The following is a 17850-nucleotide window of genomic DNA, read 5'->3' on the forward strand; positions in this document are numbered from 1 at the left end:
GGGAAGGGAAGGGAAGGGAAGGGAAGGGAAGGGAAGGGAAGAAGGGAAGGGAAGGGAGAGACAAACATTACAACCACCTCTGGGCTGAGGGGATAACTAAGTCTATGAAGAGTACGGGGTCCCGAGTTCAATCCCCAGTACCTCGTACAGAGCTGGGCATGGATGCATTTGCTTGTAGTCCCAGTGCTGGGGAGAAGAAACAGGAGGATCCCCAAGGCTCCCAGGCTAAGCAGCTTAGCCTAATTAGTGGGCCCCAAGTCCCAAAGAGAGACTTTGTTCCCCAAAGTGGGGGAAAAGCCAAACAGAGAAAACAAGGCCAAGGCTTTAAAGTCAATACCGAAGAGACAGAGGTAGGGGGATCTCTTATTTGAAGGCAGCCTACAACAAGTTCCAGGCCAACCAGGCTACAAAGCACAAAGCAGAGGGCTTGAGAAACTCTGAGGGAGACCCCTATTGCTCTGTCCCCTCATACCAATATACACAAAAGAAACAACAAAGCAAAAAGACCAGGCAGTGACAGGATGGCAAGCTCTAGAAGAATCACTTGACACCACCCCTGCCCTCGGCTCAGGTCATTAACCCATTCCTGAAAGCTATGCAAAGACTAATTTAGCAACCCTTGACAGAACAAAGTGCTGCTTCACAGACTAGAAGATTCTAGAGCTTTGCTTGCTTTCTGCCCTGAACCTGTTCAGTGGCTTGAACAAGTCCCATACCTTCTCTGGTGGTCAGTGAGCTCTGTCAGTCTGGCTCCCCCATTACAACATTTGATAGCTGCCATGTTTTGGGTTCCTTTGTATGTATTGATCACAGGGAGCTAAAGGTGTCATTGGTACTTCAGACTGGGCCAAATCTACCTGCTCCAGGCACTACATTCTCGGACTCCATCACTTCATTTCCACCCATCCTTTTGCTGAAGTCCTAGTTTAAAAAGCTACAAGAAAAGTCACTGAGAATACCTGAGTCCGCCATCTTGCCCAAGAACTGCACTGAGCTCAATACAGGATGGACAATTATCAGCTGCAAACTGGGAGGGACAGGAAGTGGTGCTGTGACAGCTTCCTTTGCCTTCTATCCCGGGATGGGAGAAACCATAAACTAAGATGGCTGAGGAGTGGGGTCTGGCACAGGTTATCTCTGCCTGGAGGGATGGCAAAGGAGAGATAGGAAAATAACTCCACAGAGGGCGCTGCGGCACAGAGTATGCTGCTGCACAGATGCTGCGGTGACCACAGTGCTCTGGAGGGGACAGTGTAGTCAGCTCAGTGTAGTTCTTTGTCTTGGTTTTAGTTTCAGCTAGGTTGAGAGTAAGTCTTTCTTCTCCTCAACCCCTCCCCTGTCCCCCCTTCCTCTTCACTCCTCTCTCCGCTCCTCCCTTGTAAAAAAACACTTTAAAAATTTCTTCCTGCCTTAGATAATTTATGTTCTTGGATCACACACACACACACACACACACACACACACACACACACGGAGAGAGAGAGAGAGAGAGAGAGAGAGAGAGAGAGAGAGAGAGAGAGAGAGAAAGAGAGAGACTTTATATTTTAACAAGTCTGGGCCAAATCCACCTACACAATAGCTGGGCAGCTGCCTAACCTTCATGCTGTACAAACTACTTTCTATCCATAACCCCATTATTACTTTCTATGTTTCTTTTCCTTTCTTTTCTTTTCTCTTCTTTCCTTCTCTTCTCTTTTCTTTTCTTTTCTTTTCTCTTCTCTTCTCTTCTCTTCTCTTCTCTTCTCTTCTCTTCTCTTCTCTTCTCTTCTCTTCTCTTCTCTTCTTTTCTCTTCTTTTCTTTTCTTTTCTGTTTTGTTGTTTTGGTTTGGTTTGGTTTGGTTTTTGGTTTTTTGAGACAGGGTTTCTCTGTGTAGCCCTGGGTGTCCTGGAACTCTGTGTAGACCAGGCTGGCCTCGAATTCAGAAATCTGCCTGCCTCTGCCTCCCAAGTGCTGGGATTAAAGGCGTGTGCCACCACCACCCGGCTTTCTATGTTTCATCTGAGCTGCTTCTAGCTCCATTTGAACAGCCCACATGGCCACATTTTATGGCTCAGCTAACCGATGGCAGCTCCTTCCTCCTCTCCTGCACACACTTTGAACCCAATGGCAGCTTCTGTCCCATGGCGGCTCTCTCTCCCCCATCCCCATCTCCTCTCTCTAAGCCCTCGAAAACTCAGCCCCATCTATCTCTCTTTTGCCCAGTCATTGGTTGCTGGCATTTTTATTCACCAATCAGAATTAACTTGGGGGCAGGGATCCAGAGGCTATGTGCAGATGCTAGATCTTGGGGGCCAGCACTTAGCATTACAATAAAGTGTAAAAGATAAAACCTCAACACTGCCTTCTTTCCTCCCTCCCCTTCTCTTCCTTCCTTCCTCTCTCCCTTCCTTTCTCCATTCCTCTATTCTCTTTTCTCCTTCCTTCCTTCCTCTGTTCCTCCCTTCCCCCTCTGCCCTCTTCCCTCCCTCCCTCTCTCCCATCCTTCATTCCTTCTTTTCTTGCTTCTCTGGTCCTGAGGATGGGACATAGGGATGTTAGATGTCCTCGTTGCTTTATTGTCAACTTGACATAACCAGATGTCACCTGAGAGAAAGGGAGCCTCAACTGAGGGATTGCTTGGATCTGAGTGGCCTGTGGACTTGTCTGTAGAGAATTGCTTCTAAGGTTAAATGAGCCGGTCCAGCCCACTGTGGGTGGTGCCACCCCTAAGTAGGTGGTCAGGCAGCTTCCCACCATAGCCTCTGCTTTAGTTACCACTTCCAGGTTCCTGACTTGGTTTCCTGCCTGGCCTCCTTCCATGATGCACTATGATCTGGAAGTATAAGATGCAACAAAACCTTTCCTCCCCAAGTTGCTTTTGGTCATTATCCTAGTTAGGGTCGTTAATGCTAAGATGAAACTTCGTGACCAAAAGCCAGTTGGGGAGGAAAGGGTTTATTGTGCTCACACTTCCACATAGTAGTTCATCACCGAAGGAAGTCAGGAAAAGAACCCAAACCCGGCAGGAACCTGGAGGTAGGAGCTGATGCAGAGGGCATGGAGGATGCTGCTTACTGACCCCGTGTCAACTTGACACACACATGCATCTCTGTTAAGTCACAACTTTCCTTTCTTGTTCTTCCCAAAGGGCACACATTGATATCAACATTACAGCATAAACATTATAAATTTTAAAAGTCCCATGGTCTCTAAAAATTCAAAGACTTAAACATTCAGTCTCTTTAAAATAGACAGTCCTGTTTAAAATACAAACCTTTTTAAAAATCAATGTCTCTCAACTGTGGTCTCCTGGAAAAATAAAATATACATTTTTACTTCAAGAGGGTAGAACCAGGGCACAGTCACAATCAAACCAAAGCAAAGCAAACTTTGCCTGTGTAAGCAATTCAGTATCCAATTATCTGGGATTCACTCATGGTGTCTTAGGGTTCTCCAAGAGGTTTGGGTCACTTCTCCAGCTCTGCCCTCCACAGCCTCCACAGCTGGTCTTCCAGGCTCTGGCTGGCTCCATTCCACTGCTATTCCTACTCTTTATGGTCATCCCACGGTACTGGCATCTCCAAAACTGTTGGTGTGTCTTGCTGCAGCTAGGCTAGACGTTTTACCAGTAGCATCTCTTGGGCTCTCTTCAGGGACACAGTGCCAATCCTCTCCTGCTCTCCAAAACTCCTTCATGCCTTCAAAACCAATACATGTGAGTGGCACTTATACTACCAAATTCAGCTTCCAGCATGAGGGGCAGTCTTGGCAGCTTCTGAAACACAACTTCTGTGTGTTGATTCTGAGGAAATATTGAAGAGACTTTAGAAGACTTCAAGTCAAAGGTGTTGGTCTCTTCTTAGTCACAACTGATTCTTCAGCCCCAGATGATCAACATCCTTGTCCAAGAAGAGCAAAGGGTTTACTTTAGTGATTCTGGTCTCTTGTTAATCACAGCTTATCAGTCAGTCGCAGCTAACTATAACCATAGAATCTTCACACAGAAGGCCCAATAGAGTCTTTGCTTCCCTTTAAAATCTCATATACCTTTATCTTTTGCACTGCTTTCAACATTCTTATCTTCCAAAGTCCTATAGAACAGCTCACTGAGTTCTCAACACTCATTGGGTTTTCTAGTCCAGAGTTCCAAAGTCCTTTCACCTTCTCCCCTACACATTCTGGTCAGGTCTGTCACAGAGATACCTCACTCCTGGTACTAGCTTGTCTTAATCACCACTAATTTCTACTAGCCAGCACAGTCATAGTTTTTTATCAAAGCAATAGAAACCCACCTAGGACTGCCACTATGAACCAGAGACACTCTCAGCAGGAGGGGCTATGACCAGGGCAGGCAGGTGTATTGGATATGATGGACTGAGTGTTGGGACCCTTGCCAGGCTCATAGATGGGACTCGGAAGGGTGATACCAGCACCATGTCATGAGCATAACTTAGGTGTGGTGTTAGAAGACCTGGACACAATGCTGGCCCTGATGTCCAGTGTCAAACTTGGATGTTTCTTATCTATTGTGCAGCATGGGATGCTGGCTGAGAAGTGGATATCCCATCTTTGACCTTCTAGGACCCAATGAACCTCCCTTCCTCTTCAGATAGTTTTATGATAATGGTCTGGGAAGAGAGCTTCCTAGCTTACAAAAAAAAAAAAAAAAAAATCCACACCTTCAGGTTCCTTGTTGGCTCAGGTTAAGTCAGTTGGGTTGGGTAAACAGCCTCTGAAGAACAGGGCACACTGTCCAACTTTATCAACAATATCTGGGCACCCAGTGGAGGCCATATTTCTGCTAACCCTCCTAAAGAGTCTTTATCTCTTCCCAGGAAATAGTATTTGTCAAATAGCACTGTGGAAAGGATTAGGAACCAGACACGTTGAAGGCAGCGGAAGAGTTGGGGAGTACAGAAGAGAAAGACATGAGTGTCAGGTGAAATGTGAGAGGCTGGTGGAGATGCCTGCAACTAGTAACCATGTCCAGAAAGCTTAAGATGGGGGCTTTGGGGGCAAGCAGAGACAGAGAAACAGTTTATTCTGGTACATGAGGATCATAGGAAAGATGAAGGCCTTCTCTTCCAAGGGTATGCAACCCCTTGGCTGCTCTCAGGTTGCAAGGCAGGTAGCAGGTCCAACCACAGAGCCCTGAAGGCAGGTAATCCATGTCCACTTAGATTTAGTAAAGTCATCCTTGGAGTGCTCACGCTTGCCTTTGATCTCACAGGGAAGCCAGTGATGGTGATCGTTCTGACGTGTGGCTTCATACTAAATAAGGGCCTGGTCTTCTCAGTCCTGTTTGTCTTTCTCTGCAAAGCTGGGCCTAAGGTAAGTGGGACAGGCCAGGACTGGGGTGGATAAGAATGGTCCCAAAGGCTCCTCAGAACCTGTCCCCTGGATGTCTTTTTCAGAGGGCTCTGTGGTCAAGAGGTAAGGCCAGCCCTAGGCATAATGCAGGGTACTGGCTAAGATCCTGGGAGCAATGTGCTTAGTGGGTTTCCCTTGGCTAGGAAGACCCAAGTATGGGGACAGGCAGGGTGGAGACATCAGGGTGGGCTATCTGCCCTTCCATTCAAGCCTGAGCTCTCTGTGCTAGTCATATATTTTCTAGTTTTGTTTGTTTGTTTGTTTGAGGGTCTCATTATATAGCCCAAGCTTCCCTGGAACTCACAGAAATTCATCTACCTGTGCCTACTGAGGGCTGGCATTAAAGGTGTGCACCATCATGCCTCCAATTGAGTTGATACTTTCTAAAGCTTGTCTATTCCTTTTTTTCCTGCACAGGTGTTACAGCCTTCTAAGACATCCAAAGTACAGGGAGCCTCTGAGAACCAGTAGCCTTCACAAGCTGTGAGCACACCTTCCCTTATCTATTAACAACATACCAGATGTTCTGTATTGGGAACAATCTGGGCCTTCCTACATTCTCCTTGTGAACTCTAGTTAGCACATGCTACTCCCAGAGGACAGCTCTGAGGAGAGCTGTGTAGAAGGAGGCTCATGAGACATCAGTGAAGAATGTGAAATTGAGAGAGATTTGGACCTTTGATGGAGCAGTTAAGCAGGACCCACAGAGAATTCACCTCAAAATCTTATCACCATTTCTCTCCTGCTAACCAGGTCTGCCCTGCTGTGGACTGGTAAAACCTATATGATGTAACCTATCTCTCTTCTGATAATAAAAAAAAATGTATTTTTTTCATGCAGTTTTACTGTTCCTGTATCCCTCCTGTGATGATGAATGCCAATTGTCACATGATGCAATATAAAATCTCATAGAAAACAAGCCTCCAGGCATATCTGTGAGGGATTGTCTAGATTAAGATTAAGTCTTGAGAGTGTCTATAAAAGGTTATCTTGTCTATTTATTTGATGTAAGACCAGAAAATGGGGTATTGCAGTGACAGACCTGACCATGATGTTTTTTTGGAAGAATATAGAAGACTTCCAACTTGAAAAGCAGTTGGATACTTTAAGTGTGGCTTAAGGGGACATCCTAGTAGGAGTGTTGAAGACAGTGCTGAGGGTAAACTGGAACTGTGGGGGCTGAGATTAAAAGGTTTCAGAGGAGAAGAATGTACACAAGTGACCTGGAGACTTTTCTTGTGATGTTTTTGCAAAGAATGTGGCTGCTTTTTCCTTTGTTCCAAAAATCTGCCTGGGGCTAAATTAAAGGGCTTTGGATTAATGGTGTTGGCAGAGGAGATTTCAAGACAGCCTAATGTCAACTGTAGAGTGTGGTTGTTATTGGCCACTGCTTGAAGCCCTAAAGACCCTGAAGGGATGGTAGGAGCTTCTCCTGCTCCTGGCACCAGACCCCTCTCACATAGCTGCAGCTCCCTGCCCCAGAGAGATTTGTGGCCATCAGTCTTGTATGGGCATATATCCCAAGTCCTTCTACATATAGATGAGTTATCCCTAACATCTCAGACCAAGACAATAGGAAAAGAGACCTGACCACAGTTAAACAGGCTCAAAACATTGTTCTCCATGCTAATGAGGTACCTAGAGGTCTGAAGGGCCTTGCTAATAAACTTCCTCTCCCAGACAGTCCTCCCTGCAAAAGGTATTTAATCTCAGGCCCACCCTGAGAAGTGGGATATGGGTTTATTTATCTATTTTCTGCCACAACAATAAACTGTTTGGAAGCATGAACTGCCTCTTTTCATAGAAGGTCTCTCTGAGCTCCCAGCCACAATGGCCACCAAGCCTGTATCTGACAAGCCAAGGACAATTACCAAGCCAATAATTACCACTGGGACTAGAGGGAGCTCTCCCCTCCCCCAGCCCTGCTGCCCAGACTGGGGCTAGATGCTGTTCCCAGCAGAGCTGTGTGGTATCTTGGGGTTTTCCTACTGCCCAGCACCAGCCCTGGTGGTGATGGCATGGGACAAGCACAGTCAAACTCTCCGCATCCCACCTCCCCAAGCAGCCATGCCCTGTGGCAGAGTGGATGTAGGACAACAACCCTACAGAAAAGGAGTATGTTGGAAAAAAGAAATACAAAATGGTCTGTTTGCAGAAAAAAAAGGAGTTCCAAGAAGTGTAATTAAGGTAAGTTCAGCACTTAGGGAGATAAAAAGTTTAGAGAAATCCAGATGTGGTCGGCCGTTCTTTTAATTCCAACACTCAGGCACCTGAGTGAGGTAGATCTCTGAGTTTGTGGCCACCTTGGTCTACAGGGCCAGTTCTAGGGTATCCAGGGCCACACAGAGAAACCCTGTCTCAACAACAAAACAAAACAAAACAAAACAAAACAAAACAAAACAAAACAAAACAAAACAAAACAAAACAAAGGTTTAAAGAAAAGCCTGATACTAAGTAGGCTAAGTGGTGACCTCAGGGTAAGACGTACTCAGCTAAGCTTCCAACATGTGAAGCAGAATTAAAGAAAAGCGTAAGCATGAAGGAAGCCATCAACAGCAGAAACCTGATACAAATGTAACTGATACAGATGTAACTGATACAGATGTAACTGATACAGATGTAACTGATACAGATGTAACTGATACAGATGTAACTGAATGAAAGGCCTATGGTCCAGCTATAGCAAGCAACAGAGCTTGACAGCTTTAGTCACATGGTTCTTGATTTAGAATCAAGGATACAAGAAAGGGGTTGTAGAATCTCCCTCCTTGGCTAAGGAAAGCTGCTAAGGGTAGGTATATGTCAAGAGTGTGTCTGCATGGATGCCCAGAGATGCCCATTGTATGAAGCTGTGAAGATGAAGCCTGGATTGTGTTGGAGATTCCAAGTTGTGGGATACCTGCCACTTGGACATCAGGCATGAAGATGCAAAATTTGGGGTTTGTCTGGCTGGTTTTTGGTCTTGCTTTGGTTCAGACTTCTCCCTTTCTCCATGTTGGAATGGTAAGGTTTGTCCTATGCCATTGTGTGTTGGGAGCATTTGCTCTGCTTCTTGGTTTTGATTTTATAAGGGATTACAGCAAGAAATTGCCATTAGTCTCAGGAAAAAAAAGTTAAACTTTGGACTTTTAAACAATATTGAGATTGCGATAGCCTATGGGTCCAACTTTTGAAGTTGGACTGAAACAATTTCTACGTTATGATTTGGCCACAAGTCTAGGGGGGCAGGGTGTGGAAAGTGGGAGTTTTGACTAAGAATGGTCCATTGGCTCAAATATTTGAATGTGTAGTCATCAGGAAGTGACACTATTTGAAAAGGATTAGGAGGTGTGGCCTTGTCGGAGGAAGTGTGTCATTGGGTGGTGAACTTTGAGGTTCCAAAATCCCATATCAGGCCTAGTCTCTGTCTCTGTTTTTGTCTCTCTGCCTGTCTCTATCTCTCTCTGTCTCTTTCTCTTTATGTCTCTGTCTCGGTCTCTTTGCCTCTCTCTGCCTCTGTCTCTCTGCCTTTCTCTTTCTCTCTCTGCCTATGGACCAGGATGAAGCTCTTAGCTATCATGGCCACACCATGCCTGCCTGCCTCCATGCTCCCTGCCATGATGACTAAGCCCCTGAAACTAAGCAAATCTTCAATGAAATGTCTTTATAAGTTGCCTTAGTCACAGTGTCTTTTCATAGCCACAGGGTAGTGAGTAATAGATGTGGGAATACACATTAAAAGCTGTAGGGCATTTGGGAATGTGCTACCAGACAGGCATAAGAACTGGTAAGGCTGGGGAGCTCAAATCCCAGGAATCCCAGAGATTTCAGAATGGCAGGAGTAGAGCCACTCAGTCATGTGGCATACCTGGAGTCCCTCTCCATGCTAATGAGGTATCTAGATAGCCTTGAGCCTTCAGTCAATGACCTTCCCTTCCTGGGTATTCTCAAGCCCTTCCCCCAAGAGGTATAGAATCCCTAGTTCACTCTGAATAAAGTGTGTGTACCCACATCCACCCCCAATAAAGTAATATAACCAAGCAAAGATCCTCTCAGAGAGCTGCTTCATTTAAGCATTTGATGCCCCAAAGGGAAACACAAGCTGTGGGACTTCCCATTCTGGCTTTTGCTGTGCTTCCTCTGGGTCAGCATGCCTGCAGTATCCGGACACCCTCAGCAGAGAGGCAGAAGGCAGTACCACAAAAAAATTAGATAAAAAATGTTGTATAGTGTATGAGTGTTTTGTCTGTGTGCCTGTCTATGTACCATGTGTGCACAGTGCTCATGGAGGCCAGAAAGGGGCCTCAGACAGCCTGGGACTGGAGTTATAGATCATCCCGATCAATCTAACAGCTGTCCAATGGGTACATGATGACTCCCTAGGCAGGGGATTCTGGATTACGGGAAATGAGAGAGTGAGCTGAACACGAGGAGACATGCATTCATTGTTCTCTGCTTCTTGACTGTGGCTGCGATGTGACAAGCTGTTTCAAGTTCTTGCTACTTTAACTTCCCCAGTTCAATAGGCTATGTTCTCAAACTCTGAGCCCAAATCAGGGCTTTTTTCTTGAAGTTGCTTTTGTTAGTACATTTTATTATAGAAATGAAAGGAAGCTAAAAACAAAACCAAACAAACAAAAAACCTTCCCTCCCAGCCTTTCCCCATGCACAGATCTTCCCTTTACCACACTGTCCCTCCAGAACAGTGCATTTGCTACACTGGGTAAACTCACACTGACATGGTACTATCAGCTCAGACTAGCTTCTTTAGGATCTACTGTTGGTGTCTTGCACTCTCTGGATACTGACAAATGTATAATGATGCATCTCAATGTTCTCCATGAAGAAGAAAGTATTTTCCTAAATATCTTGTGTAGAGTATAAAAAAAAAAAAAAGACTTGTTTTTACTTATGAATAAGTGTGTCTCTGTATGGATTTGTACATATGGATGCCCGAGGAGGCCAGAAGAGAGCGTCAGATCCCCTGGAACTGCGGTAAGAGGTGGTTGTTAGCCCCCCTGACATGGCCATCAGGAGCTGAACCCTGGCTCCAAAAGCAACACATGCTTTTTCTTAACTGCTTCAGTCTCTTGTGTGACAACGTTAGAAAAAATTTGATTCCAATACTACCTTCAGTTTAATAATTCAGGGGAGATAAGATTGAGCTTATAACTAAAGCTTTGGCTGGGGATGTAGCTTGGTGGAATGGCGAGCCATTCTTTTACTAGCATGTACAAGGCCCTAGGTTTGATTTCCAGCTCTGCAAACCAACTCAAACAAATGACGTTCATATCCCACACTTCTGGTTCCCTCATAAGTACAAGGCAGGGTCATTAGATTTTTTTATTCTTTGCTTTGCCATCTCCATCCGTCAACTGCTACATAGGAGGTCCTTAGAGTCCCTGGGAGTGGAGCAGATGCATGAAGACCAATAAGAATTTAGGTGTTCTGATGGCCAGTGGTATCCCAGCTGCTACTGTGGGCTCGCCAGTGAAAGCCTTGAGGTTCCCTTGATGTGGTGTGCATATGCCTTCCCTAACTGGTTGCTACTGATTGTTGACTCCACTTTCAGTCTCTCAGATCTTGACAGTCTGTGGGACCGTGAAAGGCAGCCTGTTTTCTGGTCGGGCTAGGTTTAAACCCTGGAGACCCAGCCTGGGCCACCCTTTCTTCCACACAGTTTTGCAGGTGAGATGTTAATGAGAGATAATTTTTCTCATAGTTTCACTCTCCCACTCACACGTCCTTTAACATGGTCATGAACTCCCTTGCTTCCTTTCTCACCCTTAAGAGGTCCCTCCCTCTTGACCTCCCTTCTGACAATTCTTTCTCATTGTTCTCTACCTCCCAGTAGCCCCCCTTCCCCCTTTCCAAGGGACCATTCTTACACTCTGGCATTGGAGTCTGGTGGCTTACAAACCTTCCAGGATGACAACATACTGGAGGTGAGGACCCTGACTTATCTTAGTGATGGGGATTCCCAGGACTCTGGGCACACCTCTAGGGACCTTTGACCTTTCTCAGGGAAAAAGAAAAGAGGAACAGGCCTCTTACTTCTCATATTGTTTTCTACAGTATTTTTTTTTGTAGCAATAATGGAGGAGTGTGATTGGTGGGTGGTGTGTGGAATGGCTGAGATGGGACACGGATAAGCAGGGGTGAAGAGTGAGGGCCAGAGATGGACCCTGCAGTTAGGAGTCCCCAGTCCAGGCCTGGCCACTGTTCCTCTTATGGGTCCATAAGCCCGCCTTCCCAGACTGGCTACTTCCCCAATCAAAGCTCTCATCTTTTTTGGTTCTTACATCTCACAGATGTTGAGACTTAGGGGAAGACTCTTGCCTAGTTCAGAGGTCTCCTCTTTTTCTCCTCTCCTCTACTGACAGAATCTGGACTGGTATGGCCTGGAGGTACTCACAACTGCTCCTGGTCCCTGTGCAGCTGGTGTTCCTGGCCTCAGGTGAGATGATTCAGTGTACAAGGGTTTGAGAGGTAGGATAGATAAAAGGACAAGGAACCAGGCTGACCCTGTGACCAGGGCTGGCTTTGGGGCCATGTTGTGCGTCTGAGTGTTGGAAGTCATTGCCTCTTGGCTTCCCTAGCCCCAGAAACAAATGCATACAGCTAGAGCTCTGACCTCTGACCTGACAGTTTGTTGTCCAGGTGTCTGGGGGTCCACAGTTATATCTGAAGAGCTTCATAGAATGGTAGGACAGAACCTCTCCGTGCAGTGCCAGTACAAGCCTAAGGAGGGGCCCTATGTGCTGAAAACGTGGTGTCGGCAAACAGCCCCAAGTAAATGTACGAGAGTGGTCACTACCTCTGAGCCTCGGAAAGCAGCCAGGGAATTACAGCACACAATCTGGGATGATCCTGAAGCTGGCTTCTTCACCGTCACCATGACTCAACTAACAGAGGATGACTCAGCGTTCTACTGGTGTGGTCCATATTATCCTTCCCTCAGAGAAGTAACTGTTCTCAGAAACATCAGCCTGGTGGTGTCGCCAGGTAAGGCCTTTCTTGGGGATACAACCCTCTTCTACAGACCAAGCGCAATACATATCCCTGATCCCTTCTCTTCATGACCCCCTAATCTTGACACCTGATCTGACTGAGGAGAGATAGTTTCCCATCTCGGTCATGCTTGGCTCCTCATTGAGAAAGAATGTTTAGGTTTCATGGGGTAGGCACTTGGAGTCTCTCTCTGACTCTTAGTTAGTTTACACTAGCATTGAGTAACTTTAATCCCAACATTTGGGAGGAGAGACAGGTGGATCTGAGTTCGAGGCCAGCCTAGTCTAAATAGTGAGGTCCAGGCCAGCCAGAGCTATATAGTGAGACTCTGTCTCAAAAAAAAAAAAAAAAGTTGGAATGCTTTTATTTTAAATTATGTGCACTCATGGGCACATGCCACATGTGTCCCAGTGCCCACTGAAACCAGAGACTAGGAGCCTCTTGCAGCTAGAGTCATACGTTGCTGTGAACCAATCAATGTGGATGCTTGGAACCAAACTCAGATTCTCTGCAAGAGACTGTGTTCTCAATGGCTGAGCTATCTCTCCAGCCCTCCTACTTGCTTTCTTACTTAGGCAGACCTGAGGTACAAATTTCTACTGGCACAAGGGCCCCTGAGGTCTTCCTTACCAGGGGCCAACCCTGGCATGGTCCTCTTTTTTTGTTCTCGCTTCTCCTTGAGTCAGCAGAGGGGGAAAAGCATTGGCATAGGGTAAGACTTTTGTCTTGCGAGATACTTAGAGTTGTTGTAGAATAATAAAAAGTTGACTTGTCTAAGTCTAAGTTACTTTGCTACTGTAGCTGAGCTGCCTTCTGTGTCCTCTGAGGCCAGAAACTGCAGTCTCTGGCATTTAGCACCTCATCCTAACACAGCAGGAGATGAAGTAAAGGGTTAATTGCTAGAGATTGCTACCTTGTTCTAGATGTCTCTCATTTGTCAGGCTAGGGGAAGTTTGGAGCAATAAACTTACTTCTATTGAACCAGGAGAAGAGAATCATGCTCATGGAAGGAAAAAACTTTTACATAAGCAAATATGCATAAACTCACATAAATACAAACACAGATTCCCACATGCACATTTATTTACACATTTCCATTCAAACCAGTTGGGTCCAAGTTTCATACATTCTCACAGTTACACACACTTACACACACACACAAATCCATAGTTACATATGCATTTGGAGCAAAAGAGCAAGCAACAGTTCAGAAAGAATTTACTCACTCTGGATGAAAAATGAGCTCCAATCTTTACTGCATAGAGAAAGAAAAAGCTCTTACCCTTTCAATGCTAAATGAATTAAACCCAGGTTTTAAAGAAGAAAGCTTTGTTCCTTTTAATAAGACTAAGCCTGCCTTGTTCTTAAGAAAGGACCTATTCTGTCCCATGGTAAGGAAAAGTCTGCCTGTTCCTTCTGCTCTCTCAGCAGCTCCTTCCTCATTCCCTCTTTTCTTCTGCATTCTGCTCATTGCTCTCTTAGTTTTTTATGCTGCCTATAGTTTCTAAATTATTGCACTCTGCACTCTCCCTTTACTCTTGCTCTCCTCCTACTCTGGTGCCACAGTAATGCTCTTACTCTTAATGCCTTTTCTCCAATGTTGTGCCTTTACTTCAAGTTCTTACTGAAGTTCAGTTCTGTCTAAAAACCTCTCTTGTGTCCTGACTAAAAAATTATCCTCAGTTCTGTTCTAAGAAGCTCTGTTCAGATCATGTCTAAAAAAAAAATGCTGTCTAAAAAGTTCTCCTCAGCTCAGTTCTGACTCTTCTCTTTGTCCTCAGCACTTTAAACAGTTTTCAGAATACATGGTGATCACATGCTTAAAAGGTCATCACATGTTTAAACATAAGCTCCAATCATAAATCAAAATGGAAGTTTACAACAGAGATGTTTACATGCATATCCATTAAGAGTAATTATCTGGGGCTGGTGAGATGGCTCAGTGGGTAAGAACACCCGACTGTTCTTCCGAAGGTCCGGAGTTCAAATCCCAGCAACCACATGGTGGCTCACAACCATCCGTAACGAGATCTGACTCTCTCTTCTGGAGTGTCTGAAGACAGCTACAGTGTACTTACATATAATAAATAAATAAATCTTGAAAGAAATAAACAACCTTGTTAAAAAAAAAAAAGAGTAAATTATAAAAAAAAAAGAGTAATTATCTGGTTAAACACCAGTCACAGCTCCACAGATTCATGGAGAGTTAAAAACCATAACTAAGTTGTTAGTGAAGATTTGTATAGATAAACCTAGTCGCTATTTTATCTTCTGTCCTACCACCTATAATAAATCATTAGTTCCCTTTTTTAAAAAAAAAAACCTTTGGTTAATGGTTTTACAACCTCTTGGAATGTGCACTGAGAAGTAGAATAGCTGCAGCAATTAACTAGTGACACTGAAGACCGGTAGAGTTCTCACTGCAGTTTTGGCTATCGCAAGGAGTTAATAGTGTTATTAAAAGAGTTTAATAATTACTATAAATTTAGGAATTCTTATAGGATCGTCATTGAGGATAAAGAAATCATCTATTTGTCTATAATAGCATCACTACTAGACAGTACATTTTCATCATTCTGCAGAGATCTGCTCAAAAGGGTGGGCTAATACCTAGTGATTGTTATATATGTGATAACAACAGGAAAAGCATATGAATAGCAAGAGTCTTTCCTAAAATGATTTTCTCCTGGGCCTTGCCTCTTGGAGTTCCATCATAAATTTTAAACTAAGGCAAAGTCATCTGAGGAAGCTTGCTAGCCCCTGACATGTGCTCTAAGCCCCCCTACATCCTGTCACTGTTTTGGGGGTCAGACTTGATTTTCCCTTCAGGACCCTACCCAGTCATCTTCTCTTTGTCTCTTATAGCCTTGCCCACTCTTCCTCCATCTGGCTCCAAACTAAGATGAGCAGGTTATTAAGGAGGAAAGAGTAACGGTCAGGCAGGTTGAGGAGCCTGAGACTCCGTAGGGCCTTCCCTTTGGGTGGGTCCCATAAAGCAATGAGGAAGTTCCACTCAGGGCTTCAGATAGAGAGAAATAAAGTGTGCTGTCAGGTCTACCACAACCCTCTTCCCACTGGGAGGCCAGATTTGATTTCTGCTATGCAGAATGCTTCCCTGCCAATCTGAGCAGCCATCAAAACCAAACCAAACAACAGCACCCAAATGGCCAAGAAAACCCCTCAATGTCACTGCCTACCAGGAAAACATGAACGAAAACCATTATGCGATATCATATTACTCTGTAAAAATCGCCCTTCCCCAAAAGGCAAACAATAAAGGGTGCCGGAGAAGACTTGGAGAAAGCTTTATGTGTGGCTGGTGGGAATGTAAATTAGTACAGTTTTCATCATAACATAGCCTGGAACTACTATATATCTTACCAGCCTATGGTCCCAGATCTTAGAAGGTGGAGACAGGTAGATAGCAAGTTCACCATCTTGAGCTATGAAGTAAGTTTGAGTTCAGCCTGGGCTACATGGAACCCTGACTTAAAAAAAAAAATGCTATCCAGTATGGTAGTGGAAGCCTTTAATTCCAGCATTCAGGAGGCAGAGGCAGATGGATCTCTGTGAGTCTAAAGCTAGCCTGGTCTACCAAGGGAGTTCTAGGCAAGTCAGAGGTACATAGTGAAACCCTGTCTCAAAAACTATCAAACAAGAATAACAAAGCACTGATCTGATAGACATTGGAATAGATTAGTGGTTACCAGAAGCTGAGGGAGGAGCTAGGAGGAGTGAGGGTGGGGCTTGGCTGAAGACTGTTGAGAGACATGAAGGGGACAGAAATTCTAATGCTGTGCTACACAGACTTCAGTTGACCATAATGTGCTATTTGCTTCTGGTTATTAAGAATGTAGAATATTTATTCATCTTATTTTATACATATGAATGTTTTGCCTGCATGTATATCTGTGCAACACATATGCTTGGTGCCCTTGGAGATCAGAGGAAGATGCTGGATTCTCTGGAACTGGAGTTATGGATGGTTGTGAGTCACTATGTGGGTGCTGGGAGACAAACCCTGGTCCTATATGCCCTACCTACTATCTATCATCCCATATCGGCAAGAGCAGCTAGTGCTTTTAACCATGTCTCCAGCCTCTACTTATTTTTTTAAAAGGCTATAAAAAGATTTTAAGTGTTTTCACCATGAAGAAATGATGCCAAGTACACAGGCTAACTTTGGTTTGAATGTCATGCCATATATGCAAGCATTGAAACAGTAAATGGCATAGAATAGATGTGTGAAATCCCCTTTTTAAATTTATAATTATAATAATGATAATAATTATGATTACTATTGCTATTACTATTATTATTGCATGTATGAAGGCTTGGACCATGTTACACATATGGAATCAGAGGAGTTGGCTCTTTCCTTCCACTCTGGGTTCTAAGGCTCAAAGTCAGGCTGTCAGGTTATCTCAGCAGCCCATAAATATGTAAGTCAGTCACCTCTGAGCCTCCTGCATCTTTCACAGATAAGGACCCAGACCTCATTCTCCCTTTTATGCATAGTTGTCTTTTCTTTTCTAGCCCCATCAACCCTTCCTTTACAGACGATTGCTTGGCTTCCAGAAAGCACAGGTAGGTTTGCCAGGAGGAAAAGGTGGGCGGGATAGCAAGCCAGTTTCGGGAGGGTAAGGATGGGGGAGGCCTGCCTTTATGGTTGATGACCTTATATATGTAAAAATAAATAAATAAATAAATATAAAGATTTTAGGCGTAGCTAGCCCTGGCCTGAGGGACTGTGAGTTGTGCACCCATCTAACCCTTCTCTACTTCCTCTCATGGCTCTTGGAACTTGGTCTTGGTCCCTGTCCTGGTCCTCTAAGCAGCCACCATCTTTATGCCCTTCCCAGTTCTGACTTCCTCTCCCGAGGAGACCACTGACTCTTCCATCAATGGCACTGGGCACAGGTGAGTCAGGGATGCTTTTAGAGGGATGAGTCCTGGGAGTCCTGTAGTGAAGGACCATCCTCAGGATGGCTGGGCATCGAGTTCTTCAGAGGCGCTCCCAGGTCCAGATACGGAGGTGGAGAAAGAAGAAATGGGGGCTGGGGGAGCAGGTCCTAAGCATTGGAAGATCTGTAGGAAACACAAAGAGGATCAGAATGAATCTGAATCGCTATGAGGAAGGATGTAAAGGAAGAGATATGTGAGGAAACAATCAGTACAAAGTTCACAGAATTGTGAGAAAAGGGAAGCTCTCAGATAACAAAGACTCATAGGAGCCTAGGGAGCTGGATCAATGATGAACGTCTTTGCTATGAGAGCAGCCAGCATGAGTATCTGAGTTTGGGTCCCTGGCACCCACATACAAAGCTGGGTATAGTAGATCTATGCCCGGATCCCACTGCTGGGTGGCAGAGACAGGCAGGTCTCACAGGCTCCGGGGCTAGCCAGACTCACCAGCCAGTGAGCTTTAAGTTAAGTAAGAGACCCCCTGTGTCAAAAGGTAGAGCAGGAAATTCTATATATCAGTGCGCTCTCTCTCTCTCTCTCTCTCT

General features: G+C 44.9%; 2 protein-coding genes across 4 annotated transcripts in view; both read left to right on the forward strand.

Annotated features, from left to right (window-relative positions):
* LOC110284354 (triggering receptor expressed on myeloid cells 3) overlaps positions 1-6184 on the forward strand; it is an 11617-nt gene extending 5433 nt beyond the window's left edge. The window contains exons 3-4 of the mRNA XM_021150079.1: positions 5211-5311; positions 5768-6184. Of these exons, the coding sequence (XP_021005738.1) occupies positions 5211-5311; positions 5768-5821 (155 nt within the window). The 3' untranslated portion in view covers positions 5822-6184. The remainder of the gene's footprint in view (positions 1-5210; positions 5312-5767) is intronic.
* A 5452-nt stretch (positions 6185-11636) lies between these two features.
* The window catches only part of LOC110283792 (trem-like transcript 4 protein), an 11237-nt gene continuing 5023 nt past the window's right edge, over positions 11637-17850 (forward strand). Inside the window, exons 1-4 of one of the 3 annotated variants that reach the window (XM_021149288.2) lie at positions 11637-11786; positions 11978-12334; positions 16877-16927; positions 17179-17260. In XM_021149288.2, coding sequence (XP_021004947.1) covers positions 11726-11786; positions 11978-12334; positions 16877-16927; positions 17179-17260 — 551 coding nt within the window. In that variant the 5' untranslated portion in view covers positions 11637-11725. Of the gene's footprint in view, positions 11787-11977; positions 12335-16876; positions 16928-17175; positions 17261-17850 lie in introns of all 3 variants that reach the window. The other 2 variants (XM_021149287.2, XM_029471423.1) reach the window with 2 other exon arrangements.

The sequence above is a fragment of the Mus caroli genome, chromosome 17, assembly GCF_900094665.2.
Source record: "Mus caroli chromosome 17, CAROLI_EIJ_v1.1, whole genome shotgun sequence".
NCBI lineage: Eukaryota > Metazoa > Chordata > Mammalia > Rodentia > Muridae > Mus > Mus caroli.